Source organism: Herpailurus yagouaroundi, unplaced genomic scaffold (assembly GCF_014898765.1).
Source record: "Herpailurus yagouaroundi ecotype Mexico unplaced genomic scaffold, PumYag 190, whole genome shotgun sequence".
NCBI classification, from domain to species: Eukaryota; Metazoa; Chordata; class Mammalia; order Carnivora; family Felidae; genus Herpailurus; species Herpailurus yagouaroundi.
The window spans coordinates 3662885-3680158 of record NW_024412421.1 but is presented as its reverse complement, the minus strand read 5'-3'; the positions used below and the strand labels follow the sequence as shown (position 1 = coordinate 3680158).

At 53.0% G+C, this 17274-nt stretch overlaps 1 protein-coding gene across 2 annotated transcripts in view; it reads left to right on the top strand.

Moving 5' to 3' along the window:
• Positions 1 to 17274, top strand: part of ZNF423 (zinc finger protein 423) — a 337746-nt gene that overhangs the window by 301871 nt on the left and 18601 nt on the right. For both annotated transcript variants that reach the window (XM_040497966.1, XM_040497968.1), the window contains 2 exons: positions 5666 to 5797; positions 7450 to 7565. In XM_040497966.1, the coding sequence (XP_040353900.1) occupies positions 5666 to 5797; positions 7450 to 7565 (248 nt within the window). The remainder of the gene's footprint in view (positions 1 to 5665; positions 5798 to 7449; positions 7566 to 17274) is intronic.

Genomic DNA, 17274 nt, shown 5'->3' with positions numbered 1-17274 from the left:
CTGCTCACTTTTGTGGTCCTTAATTGCTGCTTCCTGAATGGAGGTGGCTAATTATGCCCCCTGTCAACACAGGTGGCCGTCGCTGGTCCTGTCCTCTCAGAGGGGTCTATCTATGCGTAATGATACCACTCCTGGGTCAGCTTTCCCGAGTGCGGTCCCCGCTCAGAGAAGGGCCAGGCAAGGCCCAGCGATATGGCGGGAGCGGGTCGCGCTCAGCGCACTAGAGCCCGAGAACAATGCCCTGTCCACTCCCCGCCGCAGCCTGCTGCCCCTCCCTCCCAGGCAGCAAATTATGGCCTCCGAATGTGTGCCCAGGCCTGCCTTTGACATCAGTGGGGCCCACCTGAGTTTCACCTTCAGGATTCTGATAATCAGCTCTCTCTCCTCCTGGCTTCCCCCAAGACCTGTATGGAAATAAGTATGTGTCTGCCAGGATCAAATGCTTTTGGAGACAAAAGTCGGTACCGAGGACATTACAGGGAGCTATCATCTCGGCACGATGCCCTTCCACAAAGCCCTCTGCTCCTCTTTTGGGCTGACACAGTTTCAGCCTGAAAGGTTCCAGCAGGCTGACTTGGTTTTAAGCAAAAGCACATCCTATTATTTTTTTGAGAAATGAAGTGTAAAATTAACACTTATTATTCCTGAGCAGAGGGGAAAAAAAATAAAAAGAGCATTGGGTGGGGGGAACTCTGGGATTTTCGTGCTTGCTGGATTGTTTCTTTGGCAGCTTGGGTTTTTATTTATTTTTATTTTTTTAAAAATCATAATAAATCAATAGATTCCCCGTGCCAGCCACGACTTACGGGGACTAGGAGGAAAGATCTGGCACAGTGAGCAGGCAAAATCTGCATTTCACTTTACAAATGAGCGGGGCTGCATAATTCACTGGAGTTGTGTGGGTCTCTCTTATGGATGCCTGTCATGTGCTATATAAAAAAAAAAAAGAATAGAGAAGAGAGGAAGTGATTTTGCGTCTTAACTCACAAAATCCTCCAGCCCCCGCGCCGGGGCGGAGGGGCCTGCAGGCTCCCAGACAGCTTTGTCATCCTGCTCCGAGGTGTCTGCTGAGGCTCTGTGATCTAATATAATTCAGGAAAGTTATTCTCGGTGGGTGCCGCTCTCTGCGGACCCCATGACTTGGGACAGAGCGAGAGGTTGTCAGCGTCGGTGCGGTAAGAGCCGTGGTGGCAGCCGATCCTGTCAATATCCGTGGGCTGGCTCGTATTGGGTCACGGCACGCAGAGGAGTGTTTGCACACTAACTAGGGCAGCTCCCCGCCCCCCCATTTTCCTGGATGGCTTTTTAGGCAGAGGTGCACATTATGGACACCCCAGGGAGCATCTCCAGCCCCCTCTGGTGGGGAGAGGGCCTCGTCCTTCAGAAAGAAGGTTTGCAAACCAGAAGGCCCGACCCGAGTGGCAGAGATTCCCAGGTCTGTGGGAACCCCTCCGGCTTCCTTATTTTTCACTCTGCTTTTACTTTCTGCTTGTTTTATTTTCCCTCCCCCGCCCCGTCTCCCCAGGTCTGACTCTCTTTAACATAGGGGTTGGGGGGAGGGGAGCGAGGAAAGGGAGCAGTGGCACACAGTTGTGTCTATCGGGCACTTGATCTAATTAGCCCACAACCTCACATCGACACTGGTTTGGGGGTGTGATTTGCTTAAATGGCAGCTGTTTAGGGCCCGGAACCGGTTTGCGGCTCCAGGCCTGCCTGACTGTGCACATATTTATGAACGTGGGTGCGGGGTGTAGCTGCGTCTATGAATCAGAGGGGACCGGCTGATGAATTGCCCGGCACTCGGAGAACGGAAAGTGACTGTCAGACATGATTTCTCTGATTTATAAGTTGCGGGAGCCTTCTTTGTCCTCTTGGTGTTTGTGCATCAGACGGCACGTCTCCATTCACAGCCAAGTGGATAAAGGCCCCGCTCGGCAGAGAGCAGTAAATCCTCTTTTGCCATCCCAGCCTGGGGAGCTGGCTTTGGCTGGACGGGGGGAAGAGGGCCCAGCCAGGGGCATCTCTCCTCTGTGAGCATTTCCCAAGCCCCCTCTGTGGACCCAGGCAGGGCCTGATGTTTTGGGGGCTGGAGGAGGAGAAGCCATGATCTGTGCCCATCTCTTACTTGCCAGGATCAGAAAGACTCATAGGATATGGTTAGATGAATCCAGGGTCACGGTGCCCAGGCTGGTGCAGCTGTGCATGCTGGCATAGTCAGGGGAGGCTGCCTGGAGGTGGTGTGCAGGTGGGATCCATACGGATAGGGAGGGCTTTGTATCCTGTTCAGAGAACCATTCCCAGTTGGCTCTGTTACCTTAGCAAGTGGTCTAATTCCCTTCCCTAGAAAATGTGGTTTTACCACCAAGCAGGGTTAATTTATGTTACAAGTTTAAACTTAAGTTATATTATAAACTGTAACAGAAATCTCTGTACAATTGTTATTTCACATACTGTCTGCCTTATTAATGTCCAAAAGGTGTCCACATTCTAACAGGGAGGCCATCTACAAGGGTGGTATCTCTCATTCCCTTCATTCATTCCTTACTTTGTGCCGGGCACTGAGAAGCATTGTTTGTGCTCCTCAGTGCTGGGGTGGGGGGGATGTTGGGGTGGGGGGATGTTGGGGGCCTTCTGAGGCAGCCCCCACACAGGAGGCCATCTCTAATTATGATGAGAGTCTCCCCAAGGGAAGTGGAAGACGTGAGTGGGGCCTGTGTGGCAAGCGTGCTGAGCCTGCCCCGTGTCCCCAAACTTGTCAATGAATTCCTTTTCTGCCAGTATAAATGGAAGATCTGCCTGAATCTCTGTCGGGTGCATGTGGCCTAGTTGCTGGGGCTCCAGGGGCACGACAAACACCCGGTAGATTCCAGCCAGTGGGCTATGTGGGGCAGGCCCACCTGCACACGCACGTGTGTCTGTGTGCCTCTGCGGGGGGTGCCCCGGGGGCCAGGGGGATGCGTGCTGTCCCTGCCAGCCCCTGCCAGGGCCTGGGGACCCAGGGACTCGCTGGGAGCCTCAGCCCATCTGTGTTCCTGCCTTGCCACTGGCAGAGCCCCTCTGCTACCTAATTCTTGCCTTTGAGGGCAAATCAGAGCACCTGGCACCTTTGGTGAGGCTGGTTCCCTGGGGGAGCCCGAGAGGGAGCCTGTGTCCTCGGCTGTCCCAGATAATACTCACTGATACTGGCGTACCTGACAACAAACACTTATTGAGCACTTGCTGTGTGCCAGGGGCTGGTCAAAAATCCCGCTTCACGTAGTAACTTATTTAATTGACACATTAACCATAAGAAGAAGACTATTTTGGCGGGGGGAGAGTTGACATTTTTTGGAAGACTTTTACTTTTTAGAGCAGTTTTAAGTTTACAGTAAAATTGAGAGGGGGCGCCCGGGTGGCTCAGTTGGTTGAGCGTCCCACTCTTGATCTGGGCTCAGGTCATGCTCTCACGGTTTGTGAGTTCGGGCCCTGCGTTGGGCTGTGCACCGATAATGCCGAGCCTGCTGGGGATTCTCTTTCTCTGTCTTTCCCCCAATTGCACCCTCTCTCTTTCTCAAAACAAATAAATACACTTTTAAAAAATAAATTTAAGGGAGATACAGATTTCCCTTATATTTCCTGCCCGTCCTCCCACTATCAGTGTCACTCGCCAGAATGATCAGGTCCGTGTGTTTTTTGCCAAGGTGAACCTTCAGTGAAACATCGTAATCACCTAAAGTCTATAGTTTCTGTGACCGTTCACTCATGGGGTGGCACATTCTGAGTTTGGACAAACGTACAATGACACGTTTCCATTACTGTAATATCACAGAGTGCTTCCCCTGCCCAGAAATCCTCTGTTCTGTGCCTGTGCATCTTGGCCCCCACCGTAGGCGACCACTGATCATTTTCTTGTCCTCATTGTTTTGCCTTTTCCAGAATAGTTGGAATCGTACAGTGTATCTAGCCTTCTCAGATTGGCTTCTTTCACTTAGTCGTATGCGTTGAAGATTCCTCCGTATCTTCGTTTCATTTTAGCGCTGAATAATAACCCATCATCTGGATGTAGCACAGGTTATGTGTTCATTCACCAACTGAAGGACATCTTGGTTGCTTCTAAGGTTTGAAAATTATGGATCAAGTTGCTGTAAGCATCTGTGTGCAGGTTTTAAATACCGAGGAGCAAGATTACCGGATCATATAGTAAGAGTGTGTTTAGTTTTGCGACAAACTGCCAAACTGTCCTCCAAAGTGGCTGTGCCGTTTTGCATTCCCAAGCAGCAGTGGGTGAGAATTCCTGTCCCTCCACATCTTTGTCAGGACTTGGTGTCATCGGTGTTCTGGATTTGGGCCGTTCTCATGGGCGTGTAGTGGTGAGGAAGGCAGTGACCGGGTCTTTTAGAAAAGAGGAAACCGAGGCACACAGAGGTTATGTAACTTGCCCAAGATCGTGCAGTGAGTGTAGAGCTTGGTCAACCCTGGATGATGTGACCCTCAAGCCAGGGTGGCTCCCCACCTCACCCCCTGCTGACCCATGGGTCCCCCTGGTGGCAGATGCTGGCCCCTTCCATCCTCACTCAGCCTCATGGGACAGGGGCTCGGGGTGCCCTCGTTTACTCTGAGTGGACTGATGCCCAGGCCGCAGAGTGTGGAGAAGCAGCCAGGATTTGAATTCTGCTCTGCCGACTCTGGGCCAAGGTGCCAGAGCTCCACTCTGCACCCCTTGAAACTGGTGAGAAGCTGCTGCTCCGGACACACTCTCTTCCCCGGGCACCTTTGAGTGAGCGTTTGAGTCATAGAGGCTCCCAGGTGGGGAGATGAGGCCATGCTCTGATCTGGAAGAAGGACAGGGGGTCTGCCTTTTGTCCCTCAGCCACTGTCCATAGGCCACCTGGTCCAAACTTTCAAAAAAGAGCATTTTGTTGTTGTTTTAGCGATAACTTCTAGTGGCTGCTCAACCCTCACAGTAAAATCCAGAGTCCCCCAGTGGCCAGCAAGGCCCTGGGCGATGTGCACCCCTGTATCCCCTCTGACTTCACCCCACCCCGGTCCTGGCCTCTGGGCTTCAGGCCCACGGCTTCCTTGCTGCTGGCAAGCCAGCCCAGCACGGGCCCTCCTCAGGGCCTTTGCCCTTGACTGTCACCTAGGAAGCTCCCCATGTTGTCGTGTCACCTCCTGATGCTGTTATGCGTTGGCCGTCTTTGTTATCTGTCTCCCCCACCATTGGAATGGGGGCAAGCGTGTTATCTGTTCAGCTCCCCACAGAAGCCCCAGCTCAAAGTGCCTGGCATGAGGTACATGCTCAGTAAATATTCTATTGGGTTTTTAAAAATTCTGGTTGGACTCCCTTCTTGGTGCAGACCTCATCCTAGGCACCTCTCCACTGTGACATGGTGAGAGATTGGAGCTGTGGGTCGTGGCCTGTGCACATTCTAGCCTGACCAGCAAGAGAAATCACAGCACACGATACCTTCCAGAGCCAGATAGTTGGTGCCAGCCCCTGGGGTCTATAAGCCTCCCGGGTTGAACCATCTGGAGCTGGGATGGGTCTCGGAATCTATGGCCCCCACACCAGTCCTGGTTCTGGGGACCAGGGAGAGGCTGGCCTGTGGTCTAGTGGAGGCCCTTGGGCTCCTGCCCAGAGGATGTGGTTTGTAGGGTCACTGACTGGCCATGGTTTTCCTTGCAGAGGAAGGCATCAACCATGAGTGTAAGCTGTGCAACCAGATGTTCGACTCCCCAGCCAAGCTCCTCTGTCACCTCATTGAGCACAGCTTCGAGGGCATGGGCGGCACCTTTAAATGTCCCGTGTGCTTCACAGGTAAGTGTGCCCAGTGGGGGAGGGGGAGGGATCCAGGGGCGTAGCCCTTTAATTGCTGGACCTCAGCATATCCTCCTGCCTTGACATGGACTTAGTCCCCAAGGGACCCACAGCCCATCACCCTGCCTGCTCCATGCAGAGCTTTCCCCACCCCCTGGCACTCCTCCTAGGCTTTACTCTCTGGCCCCTCCTCTTAGGCAGGTTGAGTGGCCCCCTTTCCTAGCCTACCCCTCACCTCTGTGCACAACTGCTTTTTCCAGCTCAGCCTCACCCCTGTGTTGCCCTCGGTGGGCTCCCGTGTCCAGAACAGTGGGCTCTCTCTGTACACACCTCCTGGCTTCCCCTCCTCCTGGGTCTGCCCCAGTCCATGCTCCATCCGTGTTCCAGGCTAGAGGGGTCAAGGGCAGCTCTGCTGGCCAAGTCCCTAGCCCCTGGCCCCCAGCCCCCAGCCTGGCTGCCCGCCCAGGCGAGCGGCTGTCCCAGCCTGAGGCAAGTCTCAAGGGCTCGGCCATCCCCCCTCCTGTTGCCCAGATGGCAGCCGGTGTGCGTGGGGGAGCCCTGGCCTTCCCCTGTCTCCCCCGACATCTGTTGTCTGCCACAGCAGGAAGCCCACCCCGGGGAGGGTGCCTGGCGGGAGGGGATTTCTGAAGTGCTCACCTCCCAGACACACGGCTGCCTCAGGACCACCTCCTGTGTGTGCCCAGGGCCAGGGCTGCCTCGGACCGTTGTCACCGGGAGCTGTGACCTGCTCCATGACGGGCCTAAGGAAGGGGCTCTGCTATGGGGAAAGTCCCTGCACACTCACACCTCTCTGGGGTGCGTGAAAGTCTTAGAACACCCTGGTGCCTCTTCCCCCTCAGTCTCGGGAGCCCCCACCCGTCTGTTACCATCACACTCTGCAGTCTGGGTGGAGGCTGGCGTCGAGGGGCCTCAGCTGCCAGGTCTGCTGATCCAGGACACGGGGACCCCTGTGTGGAGATGTGAGGATGCTGTTAACAACCCCAACAAGAATAGCAATTTGTGTTTATTGAGCACCTTCTTGTACCAGACAATGTGTTGAGTTTATTTAATTCAAATCTGAGCTCTGCCACTTGCTAGCAGTGGGACTTAGGACAAGTCATTTAACATTTCTGGTGCCTCAGTTTTCTCTTCTGTAAAACGGGGGTAACAGTTGTCCTGCCTTACAGGCCTGTGCTGGAGTCAGGAGCCCACAGGCGATATCTGGCAAGTAATGATGATTGATGATGATGATGAGGACGGTGGTGGTGGTGGCGGTGGTGGCAATGGCATTCCCTGGACTAATTATGTGCCAGGCCATTTTTTAAGCATTTTGCAAGTATTAGCCCATGTGATCCTCCCCGCCATCCAGTAGGCTATGGACTTTAATGACCCTCGTTTTTCAGAGGAGAAAATAAAGCCCAGAGAGGTTAAGTGATTTGTCCAATGTTGCACAGTCCGTAAGTGGCAGAGCTCAGCTCCACTGGCTTGAGCCCCCTCTAGGAGCTCCCAGCGATGCTCCCAACAGCCCGCTTTGGGCTGGCTGTGTCCATGGTTGGGTGATCCCTGCTTGTGAATGGTGTGGGGGCGGCTGCTCCGGGCGGCTGGGCTGGTGTCCCCGGAGTCTGGCCCCTGACAGCCGTGTCTGTGTCCAGTCTTTGTCCAGGCCAACAAGTTGCAGCAGCACATCTTTGCTGTGCACGGGCAGGAAGACAAGATCTACGACTGCTCACAGTGCCCACAGAAGTTCTTCTTCCAGACCGAGCTGCAGGTGAGTGCTTGTCCACCACACCCCCCACTCCTGCTGCTCTTCGGGGCCTCCATCAGCACCAAGGGTCTTGGGGTGAAGCCACGATGGTGGGGTCTTACACTTAGCATCACCCCAACCAAAAAAGCAACAGGGGCCGGTGGCGGCCCTCCTGCAGGCTGGAGTGGGGGTGGTCTCCTGGCCTCCGTTGATAGCATTCTCAGATGAGCCGGGCTGTAGCAGCTGAGCCCGGAGAGGAGTCAGAAGGCTCTCACTTGCGGTGTTTCTGTGCAAGCTCCTTTGCCTCTTGGGGATTCTGTTTCTCCACCTATCTTACACGATGGCATTCGACTGAGCTTTGGATCTGAGGCTGGTGGCCCGTGTGGCTCGCAGGGCTGAATCCTGGGGCTGTATGCGACCAGGAACTGGGTCTGGGGTCTTGGAGCTTCCAGCTCTGCCTAGGAAAGCCAGAAAAGTGACAGCAGTCGGGCTGGGCCCCAACTCAGAGGAAGGGATACCCCCCACGGGCCCGAGACTGAGGTAGCCCTCAGGTGCTGCATGGTGGCCTTGACCAGCTTCCTCAAATCCCCATCCGGGGCCTGCAGTGGCTGAGAGGGACCTCATGAGGGGCGGCTGTCCTCTGTAGGCCCCTGCAGCCACTCCTCTTGTCCCACCTGTTACTGGTTTCTGAGGACACAGATCTGTGTCCAGGTGAAGCCGCCTTCTTGCCAGCTGGTTTTTGTTACACTAGATTGGTCACATGTCCACCCAGAAATACCGTGCACACACACACACACACACACACACACACACAATACCACACCCCAGAAAAAGTACCACACGGACATCCCCAGAAACACCACACGTAGTACACGCAGACATGCTGAGACACCATATATTGAAACAGCACCATTTTCAATAAACAGCATGAGGGACTCACACACCAGCTCTTGAAGCTTCCACTGGGCAGTGACACACATCTCCTCTCATGTTGTCTTGGCCAGATACAGTCATGTGGCCGTGCCCAGTTTCAAAGGGGACAAAGGAAGGTAATCTGCCCTGTGCCCAGAAGGAAAAGAGAGCTGGTGTTTGCCACACCCTCAAGCACTGTGCACACCATGACCCACAGGGTGCATCTGCCCACTGGAAACCTGCGTTGCCTGCACAGCCATGCAAAGGTGGACCCTGCCCTCAGTAGTCACACCCTTCCTTGGGGATGAGGCTGAGGCCACTGCAACAAGGCTGAGTCATAAAGTCACGGAGCAGCACTGGGGTCCCCCTTTTTTGGGGTTGAAGGAACACAGCGGTAGCCTTTGCAGGGCAGACCGCCTCTCACTGTGCTGCAGCCCATCCACACAGCCAGGCCTGGGCCCATCCTGTCTGCACGGGTGGTGACAACCATCATCCAGAAGAAATTAAAAAGGGGCCATGGAGGACATAGTAAGGACTCATCATCAGGCAGTCAGGGTCCCTTCCTGTGGGCTGGCCCCGTGCCAGGGTGGGCAGAGCTGACTTCACCCTGTCACGGTGTGGGGCAAAGTTAAGGACCCGAGAGGGGGGGGTTCCACTTCCGAGGGTCACCAGCAAGGTGATGACCCTGCCCAGGGCCCACCGCTGTCCCCACCTTGACCCACAAACTGAGCATGAGCCTCTGTGCTAAGGACGGCTGGCTGACCCTCTCCCCCCTGACCGAGGGACATTAGTGCCAGCACCTGACTGATAAGCTGTCCAGGAAGTACCCTTGCACGTCTGCTGGCCACGCGTCCTTCCATGTGCAGCCTGTGTGTCGCCATACTCTACCTCCCACCTGCCGTACCTGCCTAGCACAGCTACCAAAATAGACCCCGAGTCCCCAGACAACTGAAGCTTTTTATGGCTCAACATGGCAGGCTTCTTTTAAACCCACTAGCTCCTGTACACTCTGATTTACTTAAACTTGGGACGTGCTTGGCCCTCTGGTCCTCCCACATTGTCCTGGGTGCCAAGAAATGGATGCTCTCCTCCCTTATTGGCCTGAAGGTGTCCCCAGAGAAGTTGCCCAGTCCTGCCTTTTTTGAACTTCATCGGTGTCACTGTGCCACAGGCCCACCTCGTGACACAGAGGCACAGGGAGCTGTGGCTTCAAGCTGGCTCTCGCTTTGGCTACACTCACCCAGGGCTGCAGACTGTCCCGGGCATCAAGAATGGTTCACATGAGCTGGGTCATCCCGTCAACCTTTAAGGCAGATCCTCAAATGCTGAGAACCTCGCTACATTATAGCCTTAACCAGTGACTATTTTCTGCAATTAATGATTTTAATTACAGCCCATTTAAATGTGGAAGTGTTGTAGCAACACCAAATGTATGCAAATAATGGCTCTCCTTAAGTAACTTGAAGAGCAATTATCTGGGTTTTTTTTAAGAGGAGGGTTTTTCAGGCATTGAAGTTTTCATGGTCATTACGCAGAATCTGGGGCCAGTGGGCAGGTATGTTGTTTCCCAGGGGTGACATGTGGGGGTTCGTGTCTACAGCAGGAGACAGGGTCCTTTTTGGAGCCTTGACTGGCTCTGCTGGCCATTTGTCATTTGGGTCCTGCTGGGAAGGCTCAGGGAAACTACTGTTTGTAGGGACAAGTGACTGGGCAGAGAGGGCTTAAGATATAAGACCTAGGATTGTTTTCATTGTAGGACCGGAATGCCAGAGGTGACAGAGATGGGGTCTGGCCCTGGCAGGCTTGGGCTGTGTCACAGTGGCGTGTCTACCTCCAAAGAGAATGTTCTTTTAGGATGCATTGACAGGAGCACTGTTGCCAGGATGAGGTGCAAGTCCTGTTTAGTTCTGAGTTCAAGTGGCTTTGCCAAGACCGACATTAATTTTAAGAACTTCAGACAGACGGGAACACATTCATAACAGAGTGATTAGGAGCAGAAGAGGGAACTCAGCTTTGTTATCCATTTGTTCAGAGTATGTGTATGGAGGTCCCACTGTGTGCCGGGCACGAGACCCAGGAACTGACAAGACTGTGGTCAGTGAGACAGAGAAACACCCACAGGGCCTGCATTCAAAAAGGATCGATAGACAGTGCCCTGTAGTGGTCACCACAAAGAAAATAAAACCAGGTAGTAGGTGGGGGTGTGATGGGGGTGAGGTTGGATAATCCTTGGTGAGTGTGGTCAGGGAGGGCCTCCCTGAGGAGGTGGCATTTGAGCTGAGACCTGCCTGGTGAGAAGGAGAGAGTATATGGAAGAGAGCCATGAGTGCAAAGGCCCTGTGGCCATGTGATCCAGGTGTGTTGCTGGGAGTGGAAGGTGGCTAAAGCACAGTGAGTGGGGAGGGGTGGTGTGGAGAGGGCCGGCAGATGGAGGCCAGGTCATGGCAGGGTTTGTAGGGCAGCAGAGGAGTTTGGATTTTATCCCCATTGTGATGGGAATCCAAGCAGGGAAGAGGTATTATCTGATTTCCACCCTCAATCAAAATTTAAGAAGTCTGGTCTTTGAAAGACACTATTAAAGGGCACCTGGGTGGCTCAGTCGGTTAAGCAACCGACTTCGGCTCAGGTCATTATCTTGCAGTTTGTGAGTTCGAGCCCCATGTTGGGCTCTGTGTTGGAGCCTGCTTCAGATTCCATGTCTCCCTCTCTCTCTGCCCCTTCCCTGCTTGCACTTTGTCTCTCTCTGTCTCTCAAAAATGAATAAACGTTAAAAAAATTAAAATTAAAAAAAGACTGTTAAAACAAGAAGTCACAGACTGGGAGAAAATATGTACAAATCACATATTTGATGAATAACTTGTATCCAGGGCATGTAAAAAAAAAAAAAAAAAACCCTTCAGAACTTAACAACGAGGGGAAATCCACTGTAAAACAAGCACAACATATCAACGCTTCACCGAAGATGTGGGGGTGCTCAACGCGATTATAGTCAGGGAAGCACAAACGTAAACCACAATGCAATGCCACCGCACACCTATCAGGATGATTGAAACAGAAGCAAAAAGCCAGCAATGTGAGTGCTGGCCAGGGTGTGGAGGGGCGGCTGAAACCCCCACATGTTGCCGTGTTTACCCCAGAGCACTAAAAGCATGCTTCCACAAAAACGTCTGTGGATGGTGGCCCCCCACTGGAAACCCCTTAATTGTCCCTTACCTGGGAGCGGGTGGACAGATGTGGTACATTCATGCAGTGGTACACTACTTGGCAATAAAAAGCAGCCACTGATTCACACAGCAACTTGGATGAATCACAAATGCCAAGTGAAAGAAGCCAGATTCAAAAAAGGCTCCATACAACATGGCTCTATTACCTGGCGTCCCAGAAAAAGGCAAGACTATTGGAACGGAAAACACCAATGGTTGCCAGGGGCTGGAGGTGGGGGAGGAGACGGGGGAGACAATATAAGGTTTGTGTACATACACACACACGTACCCAGGGAGCTCAGGCAGCATGCTAGGCTGTGGGGATCCAGCCTGACTCCAAGTAGCTTTCAGGGGACCATTTGCCAGGAGAAGATGTGGAAAGAGGGGACAGTTGTCTTCAAGCATTTTAAGCTCTGCTCTCATGATTCCAGTGGACCCAAGACTTCTGGAAGTGGGCAGAAACTCGGGACAGGCATGTTGCTGAGAAGCATGGCTCAGGCATCGCTCTCTGGGGTTAGCTCACGCAGGGTGGGGAATTAAGTTGTAAGGACACAGGAGTTGCTTTTGGTTACCAAGAGCAGGCAGTGTTGTTGGGTTTTCAGTGGCCCTGTTCTTATGAATCAAGTACTCCTGTCTCAAGGCGGTGACATTGTGCCTTCTGCCTCTTCCTGGTTCATACTGTGTTCTTTTTCTTTCTGAAGCCTGACTATCTGGGCTTGTCCATACAAGGAAAAAGGTGGCCAGTGTTGCCGTGGCTTCTATCATTTCTGCTGAGACAGACACAACTGGGTATTTCAACAGAGGGGATTTAGTGTGGGGATTTGGTTACACAAGTAGCCAGATGGAACACCCAGCCAACCCAGAAATAGTGACTGCAGAAAACAGAGGGCATGCAGGCAACAGGTTCTAGATCCCTGGAGAGGGAATCTGATGGTTGAGCTCTGATGGTTGATGGTCAGCTGCCCCACCCTGCTCCACTGAACTGTGGTGGGGAAGGGAGCATAGGCTGGTAGGCACTGCATATGTCCACTATGTGGGAAAACGCTGTCCAGATGGAAAAAAAGGAAAGGTAGTGAGGTCCCTGTCAGTAGAGGGGTCTGAAATGCTGCAGAGCAGGAGGCAGGGAGCACAGTCTTTGTGAAGCAGCTCTGTATCTGAAGCCTTGTCGTTTACCAGCTGTAGACCTCAGCTTTCTTATCTGTAAAATGGGAGTATTAATAGTTTGTACCTCATAGTTGTATTGTGAAAGGCCCTAGGCACCGTGACTGGCACATAGGAAGAGCTTAGTATGTGCTACTTGTTATTATTAGCAGTTACCATTATTTTTAGCATTATTATTGGCATATTATTAGGCATTTAAGGGTCAGATGACTTTTCAGGGTCTCTTCCACTAGGGATTTGCTGTGATTTCATGATTTCTGGCCTGAGTCTGAACATAGTGAGATGCTGGGTCCCTCCATCTGTGGTGGCCAGCCAAGTGCAAAGGCCACGGGCACAGGACACCCACACTGGGGCACCGGGAGGAGCTGGGTATGCAGAGCAGTGAGGCAAGGTGGAAAGGCCACAGAGGCCAGGGCTTCAAGTCCCCTTCCCGCCTTTCACTGCCTTTCCAGGCCTTTCCTCTGGATGGTTTCCCCTCAGCCTTGCCCTTAGCCCCATGGAGGGCAATGTGAACATTTGGTGGGGAGGCTGTGAGACAGCTCTGTAAGCCACAGACCCCAAAACTGTCAGACCTGCTGGCCTGGCATTTCCAGCCTCAGGCCTCAGCAGATGAGGGCCTGGGGCCCTGTGGGCCCCTTGCCAGGGTTAGTGGACCCGAGTGGAGGGGGCAGGCTCAGCTGCCCAGCCCAGCTGTCTCTGAATCCCTGTGGACACCTCTGTGCCCACAGACACTGGGCAGGGATGCACCTCCTCGTGTCCTTCCTGAGGCTCACCGTGTCCTGTTCTTCACTGTCACCGAGAGAATGCATGAGGGAGTGTATGAATGACTAGCTGTGTAGGACTGGCCTCGGACATGGAGGGCAAGCTCCCCATGAGACTGCCCAAGAAATAGTTTTAACAGCCCCCTCCCCTGGGTGGCTCCCTCCCGTGGGCCACTCTATGACCTAAGCATTCTGCATGGCTTGTCTCAACACAACCCCATGACGTAGGTACTCTTCTGCTCGTTTACAGATGTGGAAACTGAGACTCCAAGAGCTTAAGTGGTTTGTCCAAGGTCACTAGCAAATGGCAGAGACACATGCAAAGCCAAATTGTCTTTGCCACCAAGGCAAACAGAAACCCTCCAAAGTTTAAATGAATTGCCATTTATATGAGCTAATAGATTTAAATGAGGCCTGCAGTGCTGAACTATAAAAAGCCTTCATGTCAGGGGACCCAGAAACTATTTTAGTAGTTGGGCCAAGCAGGTAGCACAAGTAGCAGTAACAGGGGATTCGAGGGAACCTGCTCGCAGGTGGGCCCGTGTGGTGCCGTGGGGCCGGGCCTGTTCTACGCGGTGTTCTCGAGGTTGGAGCTTGGGGCCAGGGGCCTGCCGACCTTGGGACAAGCAAGGAGGTGCGTTCAGCTCAGGCTAGGCTTGGGGACAGGCAGGATGAGATCTGGTTGTGGAGACAGGGACCTCAGGAGACCTCAGGCCTCCTGGTGTCACCACTTTCTCCCCTTACGGCGGCCTTGCCGGGTGCTGTCACAGGGAGCCTCGCGCCAGAGAAAGGGTCTGTTCAGTGAAGGAAGGTCTGGCATTCCTCAGGCCTCTGTGACGGGGCTGGGCTGGGCTGGGCTGCGGGGGAGCGGAGGGTCTGCCCTGTGCCCTGGAATCTAGACTCCCTTATTGACAAAGCGAGGGGCCGCAGGAAGCGCTTCCTGAGCCGGGGCCTGCAGCGGCAAAGCGGCCAGGCCTGTGTCGAGCGGGCGCATTTAAAGGATTAGTTCACGCTGTTTGCTTGTGTGTGCCTAATCATGCCGCTTCCAGCTAAATGATTACAATTGATTAAAAGCAGAGCTAGGTATTCTAACAAGCAACCTGGAGCCCTTCCAATGGGGGTGAGCTGGGCCCTGCCAGGCTGAATCCTGGTATCCGGCCAGGGGGAGGTGTCTGTGAGCCAGGGGTATGGTCTGAGCTCCGTTGGGACCCTTCCTCCTTCGCTCTTGAGAACATTTGAGTTGACCCTTCCCCTCATTCCATTTTCTTTTCTTTTTCTTTTTTTAATGTGTATTTAGTTTTCAGAAAAAGAGAGAGAGAGAGAGAGAGACAGAGCACAAGTGGGGAGGGGAAGAGAGAGAGAGGGAGACACAGAATCTGAAGCAGGTTCCGGGCTCTGAGCTGTCAGCACAGAGTCTGATGCGGGGCTCATACCCACGAATCGTGAGATCATAACCTGAGCTGAGGTCAGACACTTAGCCGACTAAGCCACCCAGGTGCCCCACCCTCATTCCATTTTCATTTAAGAATATTTATGGAGTACCAACCATAGGTAGGCACCACCGCCAGGGCCCAGGATGCGACTGTGAATACCTAGACGTGGTCCCTGTTCTCCCCCAACTGACAGTCAATGGGAGACAACAATGATAAGTCAATAAACACATGAACTAGGTCATTTTAGACTGTAGAATTTTGAGAACAGTAAAACACTGTGTGGTGGTGGAAAATGAGTGTGTGTGTGTGTGTGTGTGTGCGTGTGTGTGTGCGCGTGCGCGTGTGTGCTCACACATGTGTGTGTCTGGGCAAGGGTGAGAAAATGCTGAGAATGAGAAATTGGACTGGGTGGCCAAGGAAGGCTGGCATTTCACCTGAGTCCTGAAGGTTGAGAAGGAGCCAGTGGGGGGAAGGACTGGGGACCTTCCAGGAAAGGTGGTGTAAACAGCCAGTGTAAGGACTCAGAAGCATGGACAGATTGGGGGCGTCCAAGGAGCAGAGAAAAGGACAGTGGGGCTGGAGGTGGGGGAACACCTTCTTGCTTCGTTCTCTGGACTGTTCCTACCCAGCCTATTCAGTGAGTTGGATGCTTCCTGGCTGCGCTGTACCTGCTGATCCTTCTGTTCAAGAAGAATCTCGACTCCCTTCTCTTCTTCTTGGGCTTCAGGGTGCAAGTTAAGTGGTCCCTTCTCTGAGAAGCCCTCCCTGATTCCCCCTCATTTGTCTTCTCTGGCCCTGGGTTTAACCCCTTGATCCCTTTGCCGATGAATATTATAATAACTAGGTCTACACCTGAATCCCCACCCAAATGTGAGTTTCGGGCACGTGAAAACTCCCTCTGCTTGCCATCCGTCCAACCATCCAACCATCCATCCATCCATCCATCCATCCATCCATCCATCCATCCTCACATGTTTTACCATATTTTTTGAGTCCCTGGGAAGTAGGAAAATAAAGAGAACACAAACAAGGAAGGGAGAAAAAGCAGGAGGGTTGCAATCTAGGGTTGCAGAGTCTAGGAGCTGAGTTCTTAAATTCCTGGTCCTTATAAGATGGGTAACCGACGAGCCAGTTTCCTTGCCTGCGTGCTTGTGCCGTCAGATCCAGCCAGATAATTATAACTAATAATAATTAAAAATTAAAAGTGCTCTAGGCACATACTTAGCATTTGACTCTTTGGCTGAATTTTCTGTGAGTAGCAGCATCTACCTCTGTCCCACTTTAAAGACAGCCCAGTCCCTGCCACCCACTGCTGCTGGGAGAGCAGGGCTGAGCTGGGCTCGGCCTGGGGGAGCGAGAGGGAGGTGCCTGGTGACAGTAGTTCTGGGGAGTGAGAACCTGTTGCTTGCCTTGGAGTAGCCTCCAGTTGGTTCCATTATTTTCCATTGCCGACATTTGTACCTCCCCAGCCTCAGTTTCCTCATCTGTAAAGTGGGGTAAGACCCACTGCCTCGGGTGGGTGTGAAGATGGGACCTCATGTGTGAAAAGCGTTTAGAATATAAGGCTTCCTGCAGGAATCACAGGGTATGATCGCTTTGTGTGTCCTGCCTTCCCCACGAGGGCAGGACACCAGAGCCCTCCGCAGCTTGAGTTCTATTCAGTGTGAATTCTATGCAGCCCACACCTGTGGACAGGCAGCCTGGGAGCAGCTGTGTGATCTTGAGCGAGTCACTAATCCTTTTTGGGCCTCAGTAAATGGGGGGTAATGACAGCCTCTTCCCGTGGGTGTTAGGGAGAGCGCAGGCAGTGGTGCCTGAAAAGCCTCCAGAACCAGCTTGAGGTTTGGTAAAAGCATCAGCACTACGTGGGCTTTTGGTTCACCCCTTCATTCGCTCGTTCGTTCAGTGCGTCGTGCATGGATGTGCTCAGTGTAGCCCATGAGTGTTTACTGAGCCCCTTCTATGTGCCAGGTGTGTGCAGGTGTCGAAGACACACAGAGGTCTAAGTCCCTCACCTGTTGTGGGGAGAGGAACAGAGAACTGATGAGGACAAACAGAAAGAATGTCTGTTATACGTTTGCGGCATAAGATAGTGTAACATGTTGTGTGTCGTTCAATCTTATCGTAAGCTAAACATAACCTAACACGACTGCTGTGCCAACTGGGTCCCTGTGATGTCACAGGAGGTGTGGGGGCCCAGGATCTCCCCCTTTCTCACTGTGCCTCCAGACACTGGGTCTCTTGATCTATTTACCCTTCTGGG